General features: G+C 38.9%; 2 protein-coding genes and 1 long non-coding RNA gene across 6 annotated transcripts; 2 read left to right on the plus strand and 1 right to left on the minus strand.

Moving 5' to 3' along the window:
• The first annotated feature begins 527 nt into the window (after nt 1–527).
• Nucleotides 528–7847, plus strand: LOC143208082 (endoplasmic reticulum transmembrane helix translocase). Its single transcript, XM_076422154.1, has 18 exons — nt 528–1011; nt 1505–1770; nt 1862–2090; nt 2158–2311; nt 2383–2532; nt 2660–2842; nt 2912–3049; nt 3129–3249; nt 3327–3481; nt 3558–3736; nt 3936–4175; nt 4254–4469; nt 4564–4753; nt 4829–5086; nt 5159–5495; nt 5576–5744; nt 5953–6093; nt 6168–7847. The coding sequence occupies exons 1-18, from the start codon at nt 745–747 to the stop codon at nt 6273–6275; spliced, it is 3501 nt and encodes a 1166-aa protein (XP_076278269.1). The 5' UTR covers nt 528–744; the 3' UTR covers nt 6276–7847.
• LOC143208087 (uncharacterized) lies at nt 530–10425 on the minus strand. The gene is made up of 2 exons (XR_013008835.1): nt 10008–10425; nt 530–9891 (listed from the first exon to the last, which is right to left on the minus strand). It is a non-coding gene; the product is annotated as an uncharacterized LOC143208087 (long non-coding RNA).
• LOC143208083 (sodium-coupled monocarboxylate transporter 1) lies at nt 8288–20833 on the plus strand. Of its 4 annotated transcripts, none has more exons than XM_076422155.1 (15): nt 8288–9735; nt 13448–13653; nt 14292–14451; nt 14616–14681; nt 15737–15788; nt 15861–15928; nt 17554–17705; nt 18167–18307; nt 18500–18724; nt 18833–19016; nt 19090–19176; nt 19694–19863; nt 19979–20137; nt 20294–20402; nt 20467–20833. In XM_076422155.1, exons 2-15 carry the CDS (start codon nt 13466–13468, stop codon nt 20500–20502), a joined length of 1797 nt encoding a protein of 598 aa, XP_076278270.1. In that variant the 5' UTR covers nt 8288–9735; nt 13448–13465; the 3' UTR covers nt 20503–20833. The 4 variants fall into 4 exon arrangements, with proteins under 4 accessions (XP_076278270.1, XP_076278271.1, XP_076278273.1 ...); XM_076422156.1 differs by having other exon boundaries at nt 8288–8886; XM_076422157.1 differs by lacking the exons at nt 8288–9735; nt 13448–13653 and adding an exon at nt 14059–14183.
• Nucleotides 20834–20842: the final 9 nt, after the last annotated feature.

Genomic DNA, 20842 nt, shown 5'->3' on the forward strand with positions numbered 1-20842 from the left:
AATATGTTATAAGTAAGATGTAATTGTCCTTTGTGAATATACATAAGAGAGAAATGAGAAATACAAGAAACTTTTATGAGTAACGAGGATTTATTTATTTTTTCCTATCCGTTTGACAGCAGGTCGTTGAATTCGTTTCGACGTCGCCTACAATTCCATTTAAAGATATACCAGCGACCTTGATTTTTTTTTTAATTTGAAAAATTGCAATTTCTTGTCGGTTAAATACTCATTAATTTTGGTAAGAAACGCTTTTCTGTCCGATCATCCGAAGGGGCTGAAAAATCGTGGGGACTAATTTGTGCCGCATCATGCATATGTAACATCAGTGCATCTCGTCGTTATCAGTCGTTATCGATCGAGGTTCGAGCAGCGAGAGAGGATCGACGGCGATTCTCCCGTTTGCTTTTCCCGAGGTCAAAGTTGCCAATCTCGTTGGGGAATCATGGGGAATGTTTTCTAGTGTTCTCTAGGCACTTGCCTAGGGAAATGACACGGCAGCGCCAATATCTCTAGAGCCCAAGATTCATTTTTGTCCTAGTATTATAATTTAGTATACATATAGGGCATCGAAGCAAAGTGCGAAAGGGGTAAACATCACGAACACCTTTCGCACGGTACAACTGTTGCTTATACGTGTAGTCAAGTGTTTCCCGAAGTCGGTGCTGTCAGATTTTTCCATGTGAAACGGTCTAAATCTCTCACAGCAAAACCCATACCCCTGTGTTACGGCGAATTGTAATCATGGCGACTATTGCTACAACGCGGATAGACGAGCTTGTGCAAAGTGTCACCCTGCACAAGCCGAGGAAGTTATTGTTTACCGGCTACATATTGCCGTTCGCTGTATTATACACAATATGGATTTACAGTTGGATCTTCGTATACGGTGTCAACGATTACTATGAAGCAGGATTAGTAGGCGTTGCGGCCATTGGCTTATTACAGATTTTCATATGTTTGTGTTGCCAGTGGTCCGTACACGTGTACACTTTCCTCAATTGCAGTTCAGTGAGTGCAAGCCTTTTTCGTTGCGTCGACAATTACCGTGCTACTTCCTTGAACATTCTTCCACGTGCGAGTTAGACCCCGTTCAATATGTTTCGCTAACGTGGCAGCCATTCGAGCCGGCATTCTGCTAGTAATGGTCGTCCGAATTGTTGGCGGGAATATTTGAATGGTGGAGATTATTCTGAAATCAAACGCTTCGAAACACTAGACTGCGGATTTTTATGCATTTATCGCTTCTGAAAATTTTCAAACAATGGTAGAATATAAAATTTGAAAAGAATTTAGTAGAATTTTTATTTATTTCAGATTTGCAGAGAATGCTATTAATGAAAAAAGATTCTAATTTATTCCACTGTCTCCAAATTCGTATACAAAAATTGGAAATTGCATAAACATCCGCAGTCTACTTCGAAGCTTCAAAATCTTCGACCTTCGAATAAAAGTAACAGCCCTAGATCATCCTACGGTACGTTGACATTATTTTATTTTTCAGGAGAAAACCCCGTACAATGCGACTGTAGCCAAAGTAGTTCCAACTCCAAATAATGGCAGCTCGGAGTTGGTCAAGCTGTACCATTCGAACCAGCAGGAACCATGGTTTATATTTCAGAAGACCAAGTACTACTGGAACGCGACCAAGAAACATTTCGATGGCCTTCAGTTTCCCATTCATCATTCCGTGAAGCATTACCGCGAATGGACAGGGTATTTAAATGAAAGTGAAATTGTATTCGCAGAGAAGAAATATGGCAAGAACAAGTAATTATCAGAGTTCCGAATATACGTTATGATAATGCGAGATAAATGATTGATGATCCTATGTTGAATGATTCTATGCCTTCTTTTTCAGATTAGATATGGTGGTACCAGAATTCTCAGAACTATTCAAAGAAAGAGCAACTGCACCGTTCTTTGTGTTTCAAGTATTTTGTGTTTCTTTGTGGTGCTTAGACAGGTACTGGTACTACAGTATCTTTACAATTATTATGCTGATCATGTTCGAATGTACACTGGTGCAGCAGCAACTTAGGAACATGGCAGAGATCAGGAAAATGGGGAACAAACCGTATATGATGATGGTTAGTAAATTAAAACGAAATTGGGCCTGTTTTACGAGTATATTTATAAATTCATTTTGTATTCAAGGTCTATAGAAATAGAAGATGGCGTTCAATGTTCACCGACCAGCTAGTGCCTGGTGATATTGTCTCAATAACAAGATCTCAGAATGATAATTTAGTGCCATGTGATATGTTACTTTTAAGAGGGCTTTGCGTAGTCGATGAGAGCATGCTAACAGGTGATTAACTTTAGTAGGAAATATTTGATAGAATCGATTTTGTGTTACATGGTACGATTAAAAATATTTAGGAGAGTCGGTGCCGCAAATGAAAGAGCCAGTGGATGATCTTGGGGACGATAGACAGTTAGATATAGAGTGTGATAAGCTTCACGTACTCTTTGGTGGCACGAAAGTTGTACAGCATACTGCACCCAGTAAAAGTGTACCTGGTCTGAAAGGTACCTATTCAAGTACTATGTAGAAAATTCCCGGAGAATTCCGATATTTTCTGGTTCTCGCACACTTCCAAAACTATATAATGATCATCTATCGAAACATTTTACTTATCTACCTGGAAAATTTTAGCTACTGACAATGGCTGTGTGGCTTATGTATTACGTACTGGATTCTCAACGTCACAGGGTAAACTGTTGAGGACAATATTGTTCGGAGTTAAGCGTGTTACGGCGAATAATTTGGAAACATTCGGCTTTATCTTATTTTTGTTAATTTTCGCGGTTGCGGCAGCTACATATGTATGGATTAAAGGTACATATCATAACACCGTTATTGTATTGTTGCTACACCTTCGATATTTAATCGAATTACTATTTGCAGGAAGCGAGAATCCCACAAGAAACAGATATAAATTATTCCTAGAATGTACACTTATCCTAACATCAGTTTTTCCACCGGAACTACCGATCGAATTGTCGCTAGCTGTCAATACGTCTTTACTAGCGCTATCGAAACTTGGTAATTTAATAAACATGTTCAGTATACGGTTCGTATAATCGTGTAGTAATATATACAACACCGCTATCTTGTTTTCTAGGTGTATTTTGCACGGAACCTTTTAGGATACCGTTCGCCGGAAAAATTGAAATTTGTTGTTTCGATAAAACTGGCACTCTAACCAGCGACAACTTGGTAGTCGAGGGTATAGCGGGCCTCGAGTAAGACTTTTATAATTATTCTCAAAACATCAGTTGTTCCTGAACACTGCCATTAAAATAATTACTTGATATTTCAGAGAGAAAGCGGATGTTATGCAACTATCTGACGCACCTATAGAAAGTATACAAGTACTTGCAACGTGCCATTCGCTTGTACAAATCGACGACGGAATTGTCGGTGACCCGCTTGAAAAAGCTACGTTGAAGGCTGTCAATTGGACGCTTACGAAAAGTATGATAAAATTGGATTTTTCGAAACTAGAGTCGAAACTAGTGCTACCATAATTACGATATTATTTTTATATTAGATGATTGTATGATACCCAGGAAGGGAGGCCAGTCGCCTGCCTTAAGAATTGTTCACAGACATCATTTTTCCTCTGCGTTGAAAAGAATGTCGGTGGTAGCTGGATACACGATGGCGGGATCGTCGGAAATGAATTACATGACCACCGTGAAAGGAGCACCCGAAATAATCAAGACCATGGTGATTACTGTGTTGAAGATATCACTAGACTGCTGATTTTATGCATTCATCATAGTAACGACTAGATGAAATACGAAAGGGCCAACTTCTATTTGTTGAAAACAACGTAAAAAATTCTGATTTTGCATAAAGCTCCGCAGTCTAGATATCACAAATCTTCCCATTGCATCGCATAATTATTGTTTCAACCTTTCCTTAGTTATCATCCGTGCCAAAGAATTATGACTCAACATACTTGTCATTGTCCCGCCGTGGTGCAAGAGTATTAGCTTTAGGATATAGAAAAATTCCTGGTCCTTTATCGTCCCAAGATTTGAGAGAGCTAACGCGAGAAGATTTAGAAAAGAACCTGACATTCGCTGGATTCGTAATCATAAGCTGCCCGCTAAAACCTGATTCCAAGGCCGTCATCAAAGAGATAGTGAATGCCTCGCATTCGGTAACATTTCAATAATTATACCATTTGCTTTTAACGCAACTTTTATATCACTGTCTTTAACACAATCTCATTTTACAGGTTGTTATGATCACGGGCGATAATCCCCTAACAGCGTGTCACGTGAGTCGCGAGCTACACTTCACAAAGAAACCGAGTACACTTATACTGACTTTGAACGACGAAGAATGGATTTGGGAGAGCGTGGATGGAGAAATCAGTCTACCCTTGGGAATGAAAAATGTGAATCGCGGAAAAGAGATTTGGCGAGAGCATGCTCTTTGTGTAACGGGAGAGGTGAACAGCTAATGCACCTGAAAGAATACTTCCACCGAGAACTGTACAATTTTCATATGTTCACCGTGTTTCTTTTTATATCTGTGATTTCCAGGGTATAACGTACTTGAGGGAAAACGACCGAGATCTTTTACGTACACTGTTACCGCACATCGTTATATTCGCGAGGTGCGAACCGAAGCAAAAAGAATTTATAATTGTAACTCTGCAGGATCTTGGATACTCGACTCTGATGTGTGGCGATGGTACTAACGATGTTGGCGCTTTGAAACATGCCCAAGTGGGTTAGTTGACTCCATGGATTTTCAATGCTGCCGTGTAGGAGAAAGCAATTTCTATTAATGAACTTTCTTCGTTAGGGGTCGCTATTCTTTCTAGTCCGCCTGAAAGGGTTTCTAAACGTAAGCAACAGGATGATACGAGGAACGAAACCATGATGTTAAATTCCCCGGTAGTTAATGGTCCAAGAATGAACTCGAGAATGTCCGGCAACAGTAGATATAATACTAGGATACAAAAGTTGTTGAAAGAGCTAGACGAGCAACCTGTAATTGTTAAACTCGGTGACGCTTCGATTGCTGCACCTTTCACTAGCAAAATGTCATCCATCGAGTGCAGTAAGTTTCATTACGTAAGGATGTTGAATCATTCGAACGTGATCTATAATTGTACGTCGCGTTTCGTTGCAGTATGCCATGTTATCAAGCAAGGACGATGCACTTTGGTCACAACTCTACAGATGTTCAAAATTTTAGCTATTAACGCGCTCGGAGCGGCGTATAGCCAATCTGTTCTTTATTTAGATGGAATTAAATTTAGTGATGCCCAGGCAACGCTGCAGGGTGGTCTAATAGCCACTTACTTTTTGTTTATATCAAGATCGAAGCCGTTGAAAACGTTATCGAAGCAGAGACCTCTACCAAATATTTTCAATTTGTACACTATATCTACGGTGTTGCTTCAATTCGCTATACACTTTGTCTCGCTTGTGTATCTTGTTAGGGAAGCAACTATATTAGCTCCAAGGTAACGAGGTATATACGCGACAGAGCAGAGGTCGCATGTAGAACTATAGTTTAATATTTTTTTTTGTTTACTTTGCGAAGGAACGATACGTTATCGGTTATATTGAATACGAATTATACACCGCAGAATGATTCTGCAAGTGCATCCGCCGACGACAAGGATAAACCTTTCGAAGCAAATCTGATAAACAGCACAGTTTACATAGTCGTTATGACAATCCAAGTGTTTACTTTTGCAATTAATTATCGGGTAAGATATTAAACGAAGCGGAGAACGCGATAACTAGACTGCGGATCTTTATGCATTTATAATAAATTGACAAGATCGAATTCGAAATTAAAATCATGCATGGAAAAAATGACAATTTTTATTTTGCATAAAGATCCGCAGTCTAGCAACAACGATGCTTACGTATACGATGTACGTTGTTTTAATTCTGCCGAATTTTGTTGCACAGGGTTTTCCGTATATGGAGAGTTTAATGCAAAACAAATCTTTACTGTACAGTTTTATAGGCACTATTGCTGTTATATTGGGATTATGCGGATTCGTACCCGATTTAGCAGCACAATTCGAAATTGTGGAATTCCCAAGGGATGTAAGTACGCGTCAATTTAAAATTGCCGGTTACATCGACGTTTTAACATCTGAAAATAAATTTTTTTGTTGCAGTTCCGTAACCTGTTAGTTCAAGTAATGATAGCAAATCTCGTTCTTGCTTATATAGCGGACAGAGCCTGTTTACGGCTGTTCGGGGAAGGAAGATATCGAAAACTGTGATCAGAGTACATCTTTCATATACCACTTCTGAATTCAAAGACGTGTAAAACAGTAAATGTGCAAATTGATCTGTTTTCTTTTTACGTTTCACAAAGAATGAAGCGATCGCGCCTTCATCGCTATTCTTACATTTCATGGATTGCTGTCGTCTTACTGCCATGTAAAATAACATTTTCTGAAAGACTGACACGAACACCAACGAAGGACACAAGTTACAGATACTAATTGATACGGATGATTCTTTGTGAAACAAAATAATGAAAATAATTTACAAAAATGGAAAAGAGAGATATACATATGTGTATATGAGCATGTGGTATGCATGTATATTAATGAGTGTAAGTATTATTACGCAAAATGAAATAGAACAAATGAATAGGTAATGTGAGTATGTACAGAGAGTAGCTAAATAATTGCATAATTCACGATTATTGTGCATTATCGATTTTCAAACGTTCTACATATACGGAGGCCCTAGTTTATAAATAGTCAACAAAGTATGATAAACAATTGTACTGTAATTTATAAAAAAAACTGAATTTAAAGATCACTTCATAAAAAGATATAACAATTCGCATTTCTTTCGCGCGTCTTCGTTATTAACTTAATTGTAGTTTAATATATAAGTTTTATTACCTGCGACATCAATTACTTACGATTCATTGTAATATTATTGTGTTTAAGGTATCGTTAATCGAAACTAGGGTCTTGTAGAATTTTACGTTCAAAGTGTTTTGTGCTCGGATAAAATCTATTTTTATTTTAGCAGTTCTTTCTCTTCACAAACATCGAAAACAATGCACACGAATCATATTCAAGAAAAAAATATTATTTCACTTTAAATTTTAAGATTCTGAATTTTTTCTTCATATTTTTTTTCATTGAACGATCACAAATTGCATAAATTTGTTCGCTGCACTGTGGAAATAGTTGTATAAATTAAGTTCACATTTTTTATACGAATATTACAATTTAATGAAATACGTCAACATTTCGAGCACATAAGCAAAATTATACGAGAAATTTTAGTCGTCATCAGCAGTTAGCGACGTCGTAGGTCATTGCACTTCTTGAATCATGGTCAAGTTATGTTCTTAGTGTATTACACATAATACACTAGTTTCACCCTGATTTCTCGTGCAGTGTAATGTGTCCATTTACGTTAATTTTGTGATTTTGGGGGTGAAACAGGTTTCATTAAAAGAGAATAGTACATTAATATTATTTAGGAATCATTACTTGTACATTCCATTTTCTCAATTTGCAATTTTCTTTAAGAACGAACTCAGATTAGTACTTTAATTTGAAATACGATTCATTTCGTTAGAGAAAAGACATATTTGTTATTTCGATACGGAGTAAATGTTAAATAATGCCTACTCATTATAATGATTAGCATAATTCACGAATGCGGATATGTTTCGATTTATATTCCGATCGCATTGCCGCGAACGAACAAATCGAATGATATTGCGTTGCATAGGATAAATGTTTACAGTTTATCAACCCTGTACCGTATGATGTTAAATTTTTACAGCATCGTCTTTTAGATCGAATGACATACCTAAAAGATTATTGTATATCGTTGTCTTATGGACGTTTGTAATTCTCTATAATGATAAATTAATTTGTTGTAAATATCACACTGAATTTGTTTTTCACATCACCTACATCTCGGTGCGTGTGCGAAGTAAGTAAAAATGAAATTCTTTCATTCGATTTGAACTACTCAAATTTACAAGGTATGCAAAACACAACGAACTGCAAACTTTAAAATTCTCTATCATGTAATTTAAAACATTAGACGAATTTAAAAATACTTTTATACTATTTTCAACGTGAAATAAATGTCTACGTCAATCCGGTTTGTTGCAATTCAGGTGGAAAATTTTTATTTTTTCATAAAGATCCTAGTTAAATGTTAGTAATCGGGGACAAAAGAAATGAGAGCATTCGAGTGCAAATTTTAAACTTCTTTCTCAAGATTAAAGAAATTTATGCATTTTATAAATTAATGGAAAAGAATCCTAATTATTTCATTCTTTACGATAGTAATCGGTGACAAAATAAATTAGTATTCACGGCGTTAGGTAACCATAGGGAAAGGATGGATGACTCATCATCGACGTTTAGATTGGTACGGATTGTTTCTGGGTATTTCGCATATTTTTTCATTGATACGTAAAGAGGATAATTACCTAATTGTACACTGCGTTGCGATTCCAATGATCGAGCGAGTAGTCCAGAGTAGTCCAAGCGATCGACGTCGATCGCCAGCGTGCATGGATCGCTTCGCGATCGCTGTCGACGGCTTGCGAGCACGAAATGGAATTTTCTTCGACGATTGATTGGATGAACAGCCGTTTAAATTTCGCTCGGGACTCTAACCGAGCTGGAGGAAGAATCGAGGAAACCGGTTAGCTCGACATCGAGGCTCGAACCTCACGACAGTCTGTTGCTGGTCACGGCAGACGGTTGTTCGCGACATTATTATACCTCCGTTTGCCTAACTCATCAGTGTGTTTCCCTTTTTTTCGTACATCTAGCTTCGGCCTTTGTGTCGGTGCTCGGAAGCATACTCTCCTGCTACCATTTTAACTATCGTTTAACGGTACGTGTCGTTCTTCTCGTGGATCATTATCGATCGTTTGTTTATACCTATGAAATTCTATGCCAGCGCAGTGAACTCATAAATGCATATAATTTCAAAAACTAATGACGGTAATCAATCAATTTATTCGAATGAATGATTCCAATATCGATATTGGTTTACGAGTTCTGTAACATTTCATTTGTTTTCTTGAATAATTAAAATTTCAGATAGGTTGTTTGTACGCGCGGCTACGGTTTAGTACAGTGTAAATATTTGTCTTGAATCAGATTTTCCAATTTCACGTCCAAGAGTCGCAGTGTTTATATTTTCGATTTGAAATTTCAATCGGCTGTAGGACATGTGTTGGTGACAAGTTCGGAGGATAATTACATGGAAATAATGGTAATACAGTCGCTAATTAACCGGGGGCTTGGGAGGACCACGCGTACGTGATGAAAGAAGAAAAATCGGCGACGCAATTTTTGCTCAAATATTAAACGAGCACGGAGGAATTGCTTTCTAGAGGAAAAGTGTTTCACGGTCAGTGTTTGTTGGAATTACGAGTCGAGCGGCGAGAGATCAATTGAGGAAGACAATAAAAAGAGAAAGAAGAGAATCGTAATGTCATAGCGTGCGAGAGAGTTACCTGGTTCAGTTTCGTTACCGATCGTTGATCAAAATCATCGTGATCGTGTCAGGAATACGAGTAACTTAACCGGGAAACGTTTGAGACAATTGTGGTCGTAATATCTCCGTCAGGTGATCGTCAAGAACAGACAAAAATTTGGAAGAGAGACTCGAGACTTGCAGTGGACCGCTTCAGCGTGACTATAAATATAAAGGAGAACTATTTATAAAGCCGAACCTGTGAGTGGATGTTTACCAACAGTCGGCATTAATGCAATTAATTACTAACCGTCGATAATGCCGCCGTTCCTCTTCGTTCCTTGCACAGACTGTCTGTGTTCCTCGTTTCCTTTTGTATTTCTGAATTTCTGAATGCAATCGAATCATTTTTCGTATCTAAAGCGTAAAAAGATACTCATTTGTTAGATCGTTAAAACAAAATCTTAAGAAATAGGCGTGACTGGTATAATTTTAGAACTCGGAGGAATTCTTTACGCAAACTCTACACGAACCTAAAATAACATCCTCGAGATCAAAGTTCTTCTTTGCTTGACAAACAAATAACAAATCATACCTCATGATTCCTTAATTAAATTTGGATATATACATTGAAGTAATTTTAACTGCTCGGTCCATCATTAAACGTTTTAACCCTTAGAATTGCTTTTATTTACGAGTAAAATTTTGATCAATGTCTGCAATGTTCTTTTGCTACATGGTAGGAAATGTGCCTAATCGTTGAACAAGCGGGACTTGTGTTCTTGGGAAGTGAGAACGGCCAGAAATTTACGAGCCAGACGTATGGTGTTTTCGCGGATTGTTGCCGTTATGCTTGTTCTGCAATTATTGCTTGCATTCCTGGAATAGTGCCCCTTCAGCCCCCCCCCCCATGTCTTTCACTTCATTCTACTTGATCTACTGACCCGTGACCATTCATATTAACCGGCGCGGCGCCGCGCTCTTTCTACTTTACACTTCTACTGTACACTTCTGACATCTGCGTGGAATTTCTTAAACTAATCACGACGTGCGCCATATTTGACTTTATAAAATTTTAACATGTCCTCGAATTACGCTGTTAATTCGTTCCAGCGCTTCCGGCGTGAATCGAATAGTGCCTGAGCTCATTTGAAAGGAAAATTTGAATAAACCAACTATGTTCATGGAAAATTGCTCACTCATAAATATCTGAATGCCTAAGCTGTAACAAGCAAACGCACAAGCTCCCGTTCTCGCAATCAAAAAACGAATTTCACAGTTCGGAATTGGTTTTCTGATTCGTTTCTAAGAATCCGCGTAAAACGAATCCACGCAAGTCGAGGACTTACTGTACTTGATTTCCGACAAGTGTTTCAATTTATGGAATAGCGACACTTCTAGGAATCTTCCGTTAAGTAAAGTAGACGTAGTTGGACGTGTCAATGGTTCTATTTTTATTGCCAACCTTGCCACTTGGTTAGGAAACAAGAGCTTACTTGAAAAAGGAATTCTTGATTTCATTCTTCGACTTCCTTATTTACTCTAGGATATATAGTTTACCATTTTATAAATGTATTGGGATTTATGGTTGTAGACACTTTAGTTTTTGCATTTTTAATACTTAGAGGATGAACATTTCTAACCAGTGTACAGCTGGCGATGCTTAGAGCTATTTAGATGATCTAGGAGCATTTTTTTTACCACTTTTTGACCGGACACATTCATCTTATTTTTATGGCCCGAACATTGTGAATTACAATTTTAAGAATAAGTCTATTGATTTTTGAAGTTTACTCTACTAAGATGTTTGCCAGAGATTTTCCAATGACAAAGACCTACATCGATCGCATCGGTAGTCCTTGAAACGCAATGGCATCGAATACAGTTTTAATCAAATACGGTCACGGAGTTCGTAACAAGTTACACGCATTCACGTGATTTCCGTAAGTAGCGTGATTTAAGTTTACGTCCCTGTGAAAGTAGTTACGCAGTTTTCTTCATTGGGCACTTTTGCACACTTGTGTCGTCGTTAAGTTACGTTTAGAAAGTTCGAATCGCGTTTCCTGTTATAGTGTGAAATTACATTCTGAGAGTGTGCTGGTAAGTTATTTGTCCCGTAGCCGATACGATAGTCGAAGAAAGACCGAACTGTAGCCATGTGTCGCTGAAATAACACGTGTTTAAAATTCGAGAGTGTACAGCGTTGTTCAAAAGCCGGAACCTCGATTTAAAAAATTCAAAACAATTAATTTTCAATTTTAAATATGCGTTACCGTTACCGTACAAACTAGTTTGTAGAAAATGTTTTGCATTGATTGTGGGAATTAGAAATAAAATAAAAATTGATTTTATCCCTGAATGACTTTGTGACATTAGAAACAACATTACGATGTTGTATAGAGTATAGTTTTTTCAGCGCCCTGTATATTCGAATCTTTCCCAAAATTCCGTCCGTTTTGCAAATACCGTAAGACTTGTCCGACCGTTATGTTATTACAATGGTGGACAAAATGATGAGACACCGTTGTACACACACAAAATTTCATATAAGTTTCATGTCGTCAAATCTCAGTATATTCACGGATGAAAAGAAACTAAATTTGGATGGTCTAGATGGATACAAGTACTATTTTCATGATTTAAGAAAGGAACAAAGAGTTTTGAGTCGTCGACAATGTGGTGGCGGTAGAGTAATGATGAAGGGAGGAATCGGCTATAGAGGAAAAATGGAAATAAAATTTATTCAAGGCCGTATGAATGGTGCTGGCCACTTAAATTTAATTAAGGAGCAAATTGGAACATAGGCTCGCAGAATTGCTAACAAAAAATATATATTTCTCGCATAGTAAAAAATTATTTTGAAGTGGAAAATACAATATAAAGGTTTTGAATTGGCCTGCAAGAATAAGTACAGTACAGTATCCGAATTGAAATCAGCAATTTTAGAAGCTTGGGAAAGCAAACATCAAAATGATATAAAAAATCTATATAGAAGTTTACCAAGAAGAATGATTGAATCGATTGAATAAAGCTGCCAAAAATTGTGTAATTTTGTTGAATTCTAATACTTTTCCTATTTTATATGCGAAGTGCCTTATCATTTTGCCCACACTAAAAGTCAATTTTTGTAGAAATAATAAATGGTTTGAACGAGTTATTTAATTTTTAGTATATTACATAAAAGTTAGTACATTATTTTGTTGTATATTCACTTTCCACGTGTATATATGTACAAATGAATATTCATTGCTAAAACCTTGAGGTGCCTTATCATTTTGACCACCAGCGTAGGTTACCAATAGGTTTGTTGTGTTGTGTTCATACAAAGTGCAACGTTTATCAAGCTAACAAGCTTTATTGGAGCACTAACAGCTGCGAACCGCATTAGGGTCGCGTGTCAAGTACCAATTAGCGGTGTCCATGTAGTGGTGTGTGGATACATACAATAAACGGAAAGAATCTGAATTTTTTAATCAGCGAACTTGTTTACTTTTCCTTAAAATTGAAAAAATCACAGGGAATGGTAATATTCTAGGTAGGAAGAAATGTTTCATTTGTGCGAATTAAAATAGCTCCGAGTGCAGAGGGTTGAGATTCCTACCTGTTCGACGCAAATAGAGGATCTAGAAGACACGTATAATTGAAAAAAACGTGATATGTCCGTTTTCTCTCTATTTTCAGTAATAAATTAGAACTGTTTAGAACTCTCTCTCTCTCTCTCTCTCTCTCTCTGGCTAGAAGCGTATCATTATTCTGCACGTACCATCCTTCCATTTAATTCCTGGGAACAGATTTTTCCGGGGCAACGTCGAATGGCCCCGGTGAAAACTAAATCCTCGTTGAAGGTCCATTATGCGTATCATCGCAAGAGCCATTAAGCTTTCATCCGTGTTACTTGACTTCCATTACCGCTATTATCGGCGTTATCAAGCAAATCTCGGCTTCGTAAATCAGGTTTTGCGCCCGGTTCCAGCTTCTCCGGGGCTAGAGAATGGAGGAAACGCCGGAAAGAGGATACTTTCATTGGGCAGATTGGCTGGTGTTCGGGGTGATGCTCGCCGTGTCTGCCGCTGCAGGATTATGGCATTACAGGAAAGCACAGAAGTCGAGCACAGAAGATTATCTCCTCGGAGGAAACAGCCTGGGTCTTTTCCCGGTGTCCGCTTCTCTCATCGCTAGGTATTCCTCTTGAACCTTTTAAATGGCGACCAGTCAAATCGGTCAAAATACATCTACTATCACTTACCCTCCAAGGGCTAGCCAAAGAACATTTCACTCCATAATCTAACAGCTACATTCTCAAATTTCCCGGACCCTGACAAGTCTCAAGTCGATGTTCCGAAAGTCTAGGACTCCGGGACCAAACTTTCAAAACTCTCAGAGCTGTATTGTTGCATTGCTTCCATTTTTTATTAGCAGACTGCGGATCTTTATGCATTTATGGCTTATGAAAATGTTCTTCTTGATCTTTGCACAATTTTTATTTGTTTTAGATCTGCAAAGGCTGTTCCTATTAAAAATAGGATTTTATTTTATTCCACTTTCTTAAAATTTGTCTAGAAAAATTAGAAAATGCATAAACATGCGCACTCTAGATATTCGTAATGTCAGTAGTAAAGTCGTTTTATGAGAGAACGGTTGATATGAGACACATGGCTCCTTTGAGACTTTTTGGAAACACAATTTTGACCTTGGGAATCAATGTTAAGGTAAATTTTGCGGTCCATTTTTGCAACAAATCTCCACCTACCTATAACCATATAATTTTGAAACATCCTTACATCAACAGTTTCTCAGACTTGCTTGCTACGTTGCAGTTTCATATCCGGCGTGACGATCCTCGGCACCCCGTCCGAGATCTACAATTTCGGGACGCAGTACTGGATCACAATCATTTCCATATTTTTCTCGGGAGTGGTCGTGGCCACGGTCTACGCCCCCGTGTTCGTAGAAATGGGCCTAAACTCCGTTTACGAGGTACGAATTCGTTCGACCAACTTTACACTTCCTCGAGAAGAAGAAGAACGTTTAGGCAAAGTAACAATCGCATTCGTGAGACCGCAAGCAAAGTCCTCGTCGACACGAGAACGTCGAAGCGTTGCGCGCTTGTTTAATTCGCCATCGTCACGATTCTGTTTCAGTATTTAGAGATAAGATTCAATCGAGGCGTAAGGACCCTCATATCGTTGATCTTCGTTATTGATGTGGTAAGCATAAAACGTGTCAACGAACCCTGAAGCACACGGGACCACCCTCCTCTCTCTCCCTGTGTTCGGCTCCTCTTATCTAGATTTTCGGCCCGGCACAAAGCATCAGAAACTTTGAGAAAAGTAATTCATCATTGACTTTAATTTGACGGTAACTCATTTAGAATGAAGTTATGTCACGCCACGTTACGCGACGGAAACACGGAACTTTAATCGACGCGGCTTATCGGGACGCTCGAAGGAACTTTAAATGACTGATTGCGGTAACTTTTCGCGTGTTAATAATTGTTTAAAAACGAAGAAAAAAAACCGACTGATAGTAGATCGCACGTGATAGGCTTCTGTATTATATGTTCTTTTTAGTCTTCGTTGGAACGTTCGTCGATGTGTGAATTTGACTACTGACTATCACTAGACTAGATTGAGATATAAAGTAGTAAAATTGTAGAAGAGTTGTCTAGCTGTCGCCAAATTAATTTGATTAGTAGACTGCGTATCTTCACGCATTTATGGCTTCTAAAAATTTTCAAAAAATGCTGGAGTATTAAATTCAACAGCGGTTAGAAGGATTTTTATTTAGTTTGGATCTATACAAATGCTATTAGTAGACTGCGATTGCATTCACAGGATCGATTGCAGGACACAGGAGCCAAATAAAAATTGTATCTTTCTTTTAATTATCCTACTAAGCTGAAACTAATAATACATTGATGCTCTTAAATATTTTTAACATGTCCACTGCTTTAAAATATACATGCCCATTTTTGTTATAAATTCATAAAATCTGCAGTCTAGCTATTGCCAATGAAAATAGAATTTTATTTGGTACCACTTTCTTATTTGTCTACCAAAATTGAAAACTGCATGAACATCCGCAGTCTACCAATTAGCTTCGGAAATATCGAGATTTTGTAAATGTATTATAATATTATACGGAAGATTAGGAGGAAAATTGCAGTTCCTCGATCGTGTGCATGTCCTTTGTCCTCTCCGCGCGTAAAATGATCAGCCCCGGCTGCTGGCACAGTAATAATTCCGTAACAAACCAATTTCAGGTCCTTTACCAATCGATCGTGGTCTACGTTCCTGCGTTGGCGCTAAATCAAGGTATCCCGCGGCCATATTATTCATAGTGGAACATTAACCGGGCACTATTAAAATCTCCCTGATTAATTACAGTGAGCGGCATCGATGTGCATTTGATCGCGATCATTGTGTGCTTCACGTGTGTGTTCTACACCGTTCTGGTAAGTTTATGGCCGAAAATTAATTCGACATTTCTGTAATTAATCGACCGACACACGCCGCTGAAAGGGAACGAACGTTTTGACATGTTGCTTCTTCGTTCGTTCGGCCGCGTTTCGCTTACTTCAATAGCATAATCAGCCCGTCGCGTCGCGAACATTGTTTAACTCGGTTTCCCCGGTTTCGAACACGTTCCGGTCTCTTTTGTGGTTCGTTTGTACATTTAATGTTTAAAAATTATGCTGACCATATGCGATCTGATAGCGTTTTCTAACAATACGAAGTCAATGGCTATAATCCTTCACCTTTCTGTGCAATTGTGTGATTGCATTATTTATAGATTTTATAAAAATGTACCTTGTCTTCTTTGTACAATTAGATCAGCTACACAATTGTTCAAAATATTACTGTTAATAAACAAAAGCATGAAATAATGCTCATCAGAAGTATTAAAAGACCGTATTAAATATTAAACTGTAAAAAAATTCGTTGATGAGAAGTAAGTTAGAAAGATTAAATGCTTACCTTACTTCCCGTGTAAATGAAAATATAATTTAATTTACATTACAGCCATACACAAATATTCTGCAATATTTCAGCAATCTCACTTCTGTCGAAAGTTCTTTGATTTTGACACAAAATTCATCGGTTTACCCCGCCTCTACGAGCACCAATTACGCTCTTGAAAAAGAAAGACGCTATCAGAGGCAAAGATGGATGACCAGGGTACCACTGTATAGTGATCATGATCGTTCGGCGATGACGATGCGAATTCATTGTCGGCGTTTAAGGAGTTAACAAGACGCAACAACGATGAAATATACGAGGCGCCCGCCCGGCACGTTTAGGGTCAAGTTAAACAGGGCCGGTTAGGTGTGTGCGAGCTAATTTTGCGAGGGGGGGGGCTGCTCTGCCTCGCGGAATTCTCCCTGGGGATTGCTCGAGTTCCTTCGGGGGGCCGGGTTTGCGCGACGTAGGAAACAATTTTCGGTGGACAATGCCGCGAAGAATCTCTCACGCGGACCCGGCTACTCGAAATGTTTATGGACGGAAACTGAGAGCCCGACAATGGCCCGCCGGAAACAATGGCGCGGAGCACGTCGAGTGCTCGTTCCCCGTAGCCTGCGGATCACAAAGCCAGCGCCGAAGTGATTAATCGCGTGCTCGCACGCCTGTAATTATTCAAGCAATTTGTTGTACCACCCCCCGAATTAATGAAAATTTATCGCGGACCGGTGACTCTTTGGAAATTTGTTTATTATCGGCCTCATGCTCGGCGAAGACCACCCCCCCTCCCCTTCTATGTGCTTAACGATCTCGTTGATGGCCAGGTGATCGGAAGGTGAGACGAGGTCTCTTTTCGGAATTCTTCCTTGGAAAACCGGGCGACGGGTTGAAATTTTATGGTGTTTTGTTATATCTCTGAAGTGATGATTAGAATTTTTGAGTAGGAAAACTAGGCGACTACTACTACCGTGAGTGCGGCAAAACGTTCGTTCCCTTTCTTGTGTTTCACAAGCGATTCGAGAAGATATTTCCTCTAATTTGTTTGGGAAGGAGGCGTGGTTTAGTTAATTGGTGGTGGGAACGTGTAATTTGATTTAATCAAGGCAATTATGATTATTAGGGTGGCATCAGGGCGGTGGTGTGGACGGATGCGCTTCAAGTTGGAGTGATGATCGTCGGTGTTCTAACCGTTACCGTATTGGGCACTTATAGACTCGGCGCTGCCGAGATATGGAAGCAGGCATCGATTGCAAATAGAATTGAATTCTTGAAGTAAGAACAACATTTCCGACTTCTCTCGTAATTGTTAAATAACTTGCAAAATTGAGTCAACTCAATTCAGACTTTAAACTAGCGTTTCTCAACCTGTGTGATTGTCAAATGTGCCGCAAGTTTTTGACAAATAATTAAAATTGCATGTGTTTTGTAACTTCGAACTTGTCTGGCGACTTTGGAACCTCGTTTTGATTTAATTTGTTCAAGAAAACAGGCTCAGATTTTTTTTCAAATTTTGTAAAGAAATAATTTGTTTTGTTTGTTGGTATCATACAACTTTTACATCTTTTGTATTCGGGTGTGCCACAAATAATTCCAGATATTTTTAGTGTGCCGTCAACCAGAATAGGTTGAGAAACACTAAATTCATAGACAAAGAACCTTTCGATTTCCAACTTCGCCGAATGTGTAGATTACCAGATTCTCTTCAATTTATTTATTTATTCTTTTCACTGCAGCTTCGACCCATCCCCGTACACGAGGTACACAGTATGGACAGTATTAATCGGCTCATGGCTCTACAGCACCGCATACATAGCCGTGAATCAAACGATGGTACAGCGGTACAGATCGCTGAAAGATTTGGCAACGTCCAAACTGTAAGTGAGTACATCGATCGCTATCATCGCGCTGTAATCGAATCGTTAATTCCATAGATCGATTCAGGGGTGAGCCCGCGAATACGTCGATGAAACAATAAATAAAGAATCTGTTCACGTTGCTGTAGGACTATTATGGCGAATCACTCGTGGCCAATTATCCACGTACGGTATTGTCCTTCATGATTTCAGATCATTGGCGATATTCACTATCAGTATTATGCTATTCATATCGCTCTGCTGCTGGTGCGGCCTTGTTCTGATTGCCTGGTGGTCTCCGCCGAAATGCGACCCTAGGGCCGTTGGTCTGATCACCGCTGACGATCAATTATTGCCAGCTTATGTCATGCAAGTCGCGGGACATCTGCACGGAGTGCCCGGCCTTTTCATTGCCGCCATTTTCGGCGCTGCGCTTAGGTAGGATTTTCACAAGTTATCTAGTATCCTTTAATCTATCCGCCACGCAAAGAACAAAGGAAGAATAAAATTAAGGATTTTTATGGTGTACGATTTTTTTTGTTTTAGCACCCTCTCCGTGGGCTTCAATTCGACCTCCGTCGTCGTCTTGGAGGACTTCGTTAAGGGTTGTTTCGGTCTGAAACTGAGCGACCGGGCTTCGTTCATCTTCGTGAAGATTTTGGTCGTGATCCTTGGCGCGATGGCTTTGGGCCTGCTCTACTTAGTAGAACATTTGGGCAGCGTTTTAGTAGTGAGTTGCTATTTTCATAAAATTGTTTATACTATATATTTAGCGATTTGTTCATTGTATCCTTCTGTGTCAGATCACTGGAAGTCTTGCTGCGATAGCTGCTGGTACCTCGTTCGGGGTGTTTACCCTGGGCATTCTATTCCCATGGACGAACTCTAAGGTGGGTTTACAATTTTCGTAGAATTTTTTAATAGATCTTTTAATGACTGTATTATTAGGTCTTTCATTTATAGCAAAATGAAATGACTTCCCGAGCGACCTAATATATTACGGCTTAAAAATATTCTTTTAAGTGATGGACGCATAAAAGAATTAGTAGACTATGTAATTCTGGGAGTGATGTGGTAATTTTTTATATTCATTTAAAATATTAAATTACCGCTAAAGTACAACTGATCAAATCAAGGTGTGAAATGAAAATGAATGAAAATCACGCGACGATAATTTCTAGGGAGTTTATTAAAATTTGTGGGCAGTCGTGTTACACGATTAATAAAAATGTCCGCACTCTGTTGTCTTATCGTCGGACCTACCGTTCGCATTTCCATTTAATTACGCGCGAAGCTCGTCCCATGCAGAATACGTAGACGTTCCGTAGGACGAGCGTGACGGGTCCGTTTGTTATTGAATGAGCGAATAAATGAATAAACTTTAATGAGTCCCTTTTTATTAATCAGGGCGCATTCATGGGCGCCATTGCAGGATTCGCGGTCGCCGGTTGGGCGAGTTTCGGCGCAAACTGGTCTATCAGTGCTGGCCAACTGGTCCCTAAGAAACTTTCAGTGCCCCTCTCCCATTGCCCAGCCAATATCTCCGAAAGTTTCCTGAAGCAGTTCGAGCATCCGGAGTAAGTGAATCTTAGTACCGACACTAATCATTAAGTCTTTCATAATCAATTTAATCTTAAGTGACTATTAACGCCGCCGACTCCTGATCGAGGTTTCACTTACACCTTTTTTTAGCGAGGATGATGTGTTTCCTCTTTATCGATTATCTTATCACTGGTTCACTGGATTGGGAACGTTGGTAGTGATCGTCGTGGGTAATTTCATCAGCTGGTGGACGGGACCTATAGATCCTTCTAAGATCGATAAAAAGTTATTGTCGCCTGTCATACACTCGTAAGTCGATCACATCGTGTTACGATGAGAAATTATTTTTCATTCTCGTCTCTGTGCTCCGTGGCAATTTAATCAATTGCCACTACTTCGCCAGATTAACAACGAAAAAAAATCCAAAGAACAAATTAGTTTAGGAAAATGATTAACTAATTTCAGATTACTACCAAAGCCAAAGCTTCCCACCATTAACATCGAAACTGTGGCCGCGCCCACAGATTTCCAAGCAACAGCGAGTCTATTGTTAGCAGACTTGAAAAAGAAACGCGTAAGTATATGTCAAAACGATTCGAACATCCAAGAACAACCACTTGTAACAACTTCGTTTACAGAGAAGCCAAAACTTCCCGAATGGGATCGCAACGTAGCCACGTTCCTCAAAATTCACCAGAAGCCTAAAACAATGGTGCTGGGCCATTTTATCGTCGGATGACACGATCAGTTCAACATTCACAGTATCGATGCTTCCACCGGAGATTTGCAAGCCGAGGAAAGATCTGTCACTAATTTAGCTGCACGTTGCAGAAAGATAGATGTATTATTAGATAGATAGCAAGTTGTCTTCCGTTCACGTATTCCTCGATAGATAAATAAGCAGAGACTTTCACGTATTTTTGCGTACACGCGCACAGACACTACTAGAACAATGTGCGTACTGTTTTATATTGTAGGAGAAATAAATTTTATATGTAATTTTAACTATCTGCT

This window comes from Lasioglossum baleicum, chromosome 4 (assembly GCF_051020765.1).
Source record: "Lasioglossum baleicum chromosome 4, iyLasBale1, whole genome shotgun sequence".
Classification (NCBI taxonomy): Eukaryota; Metazoa; Arthropoda; class Insecta; order Hymenoptera; family Halictidae; genus Lasioglossum; species Lasioglossum baleicum.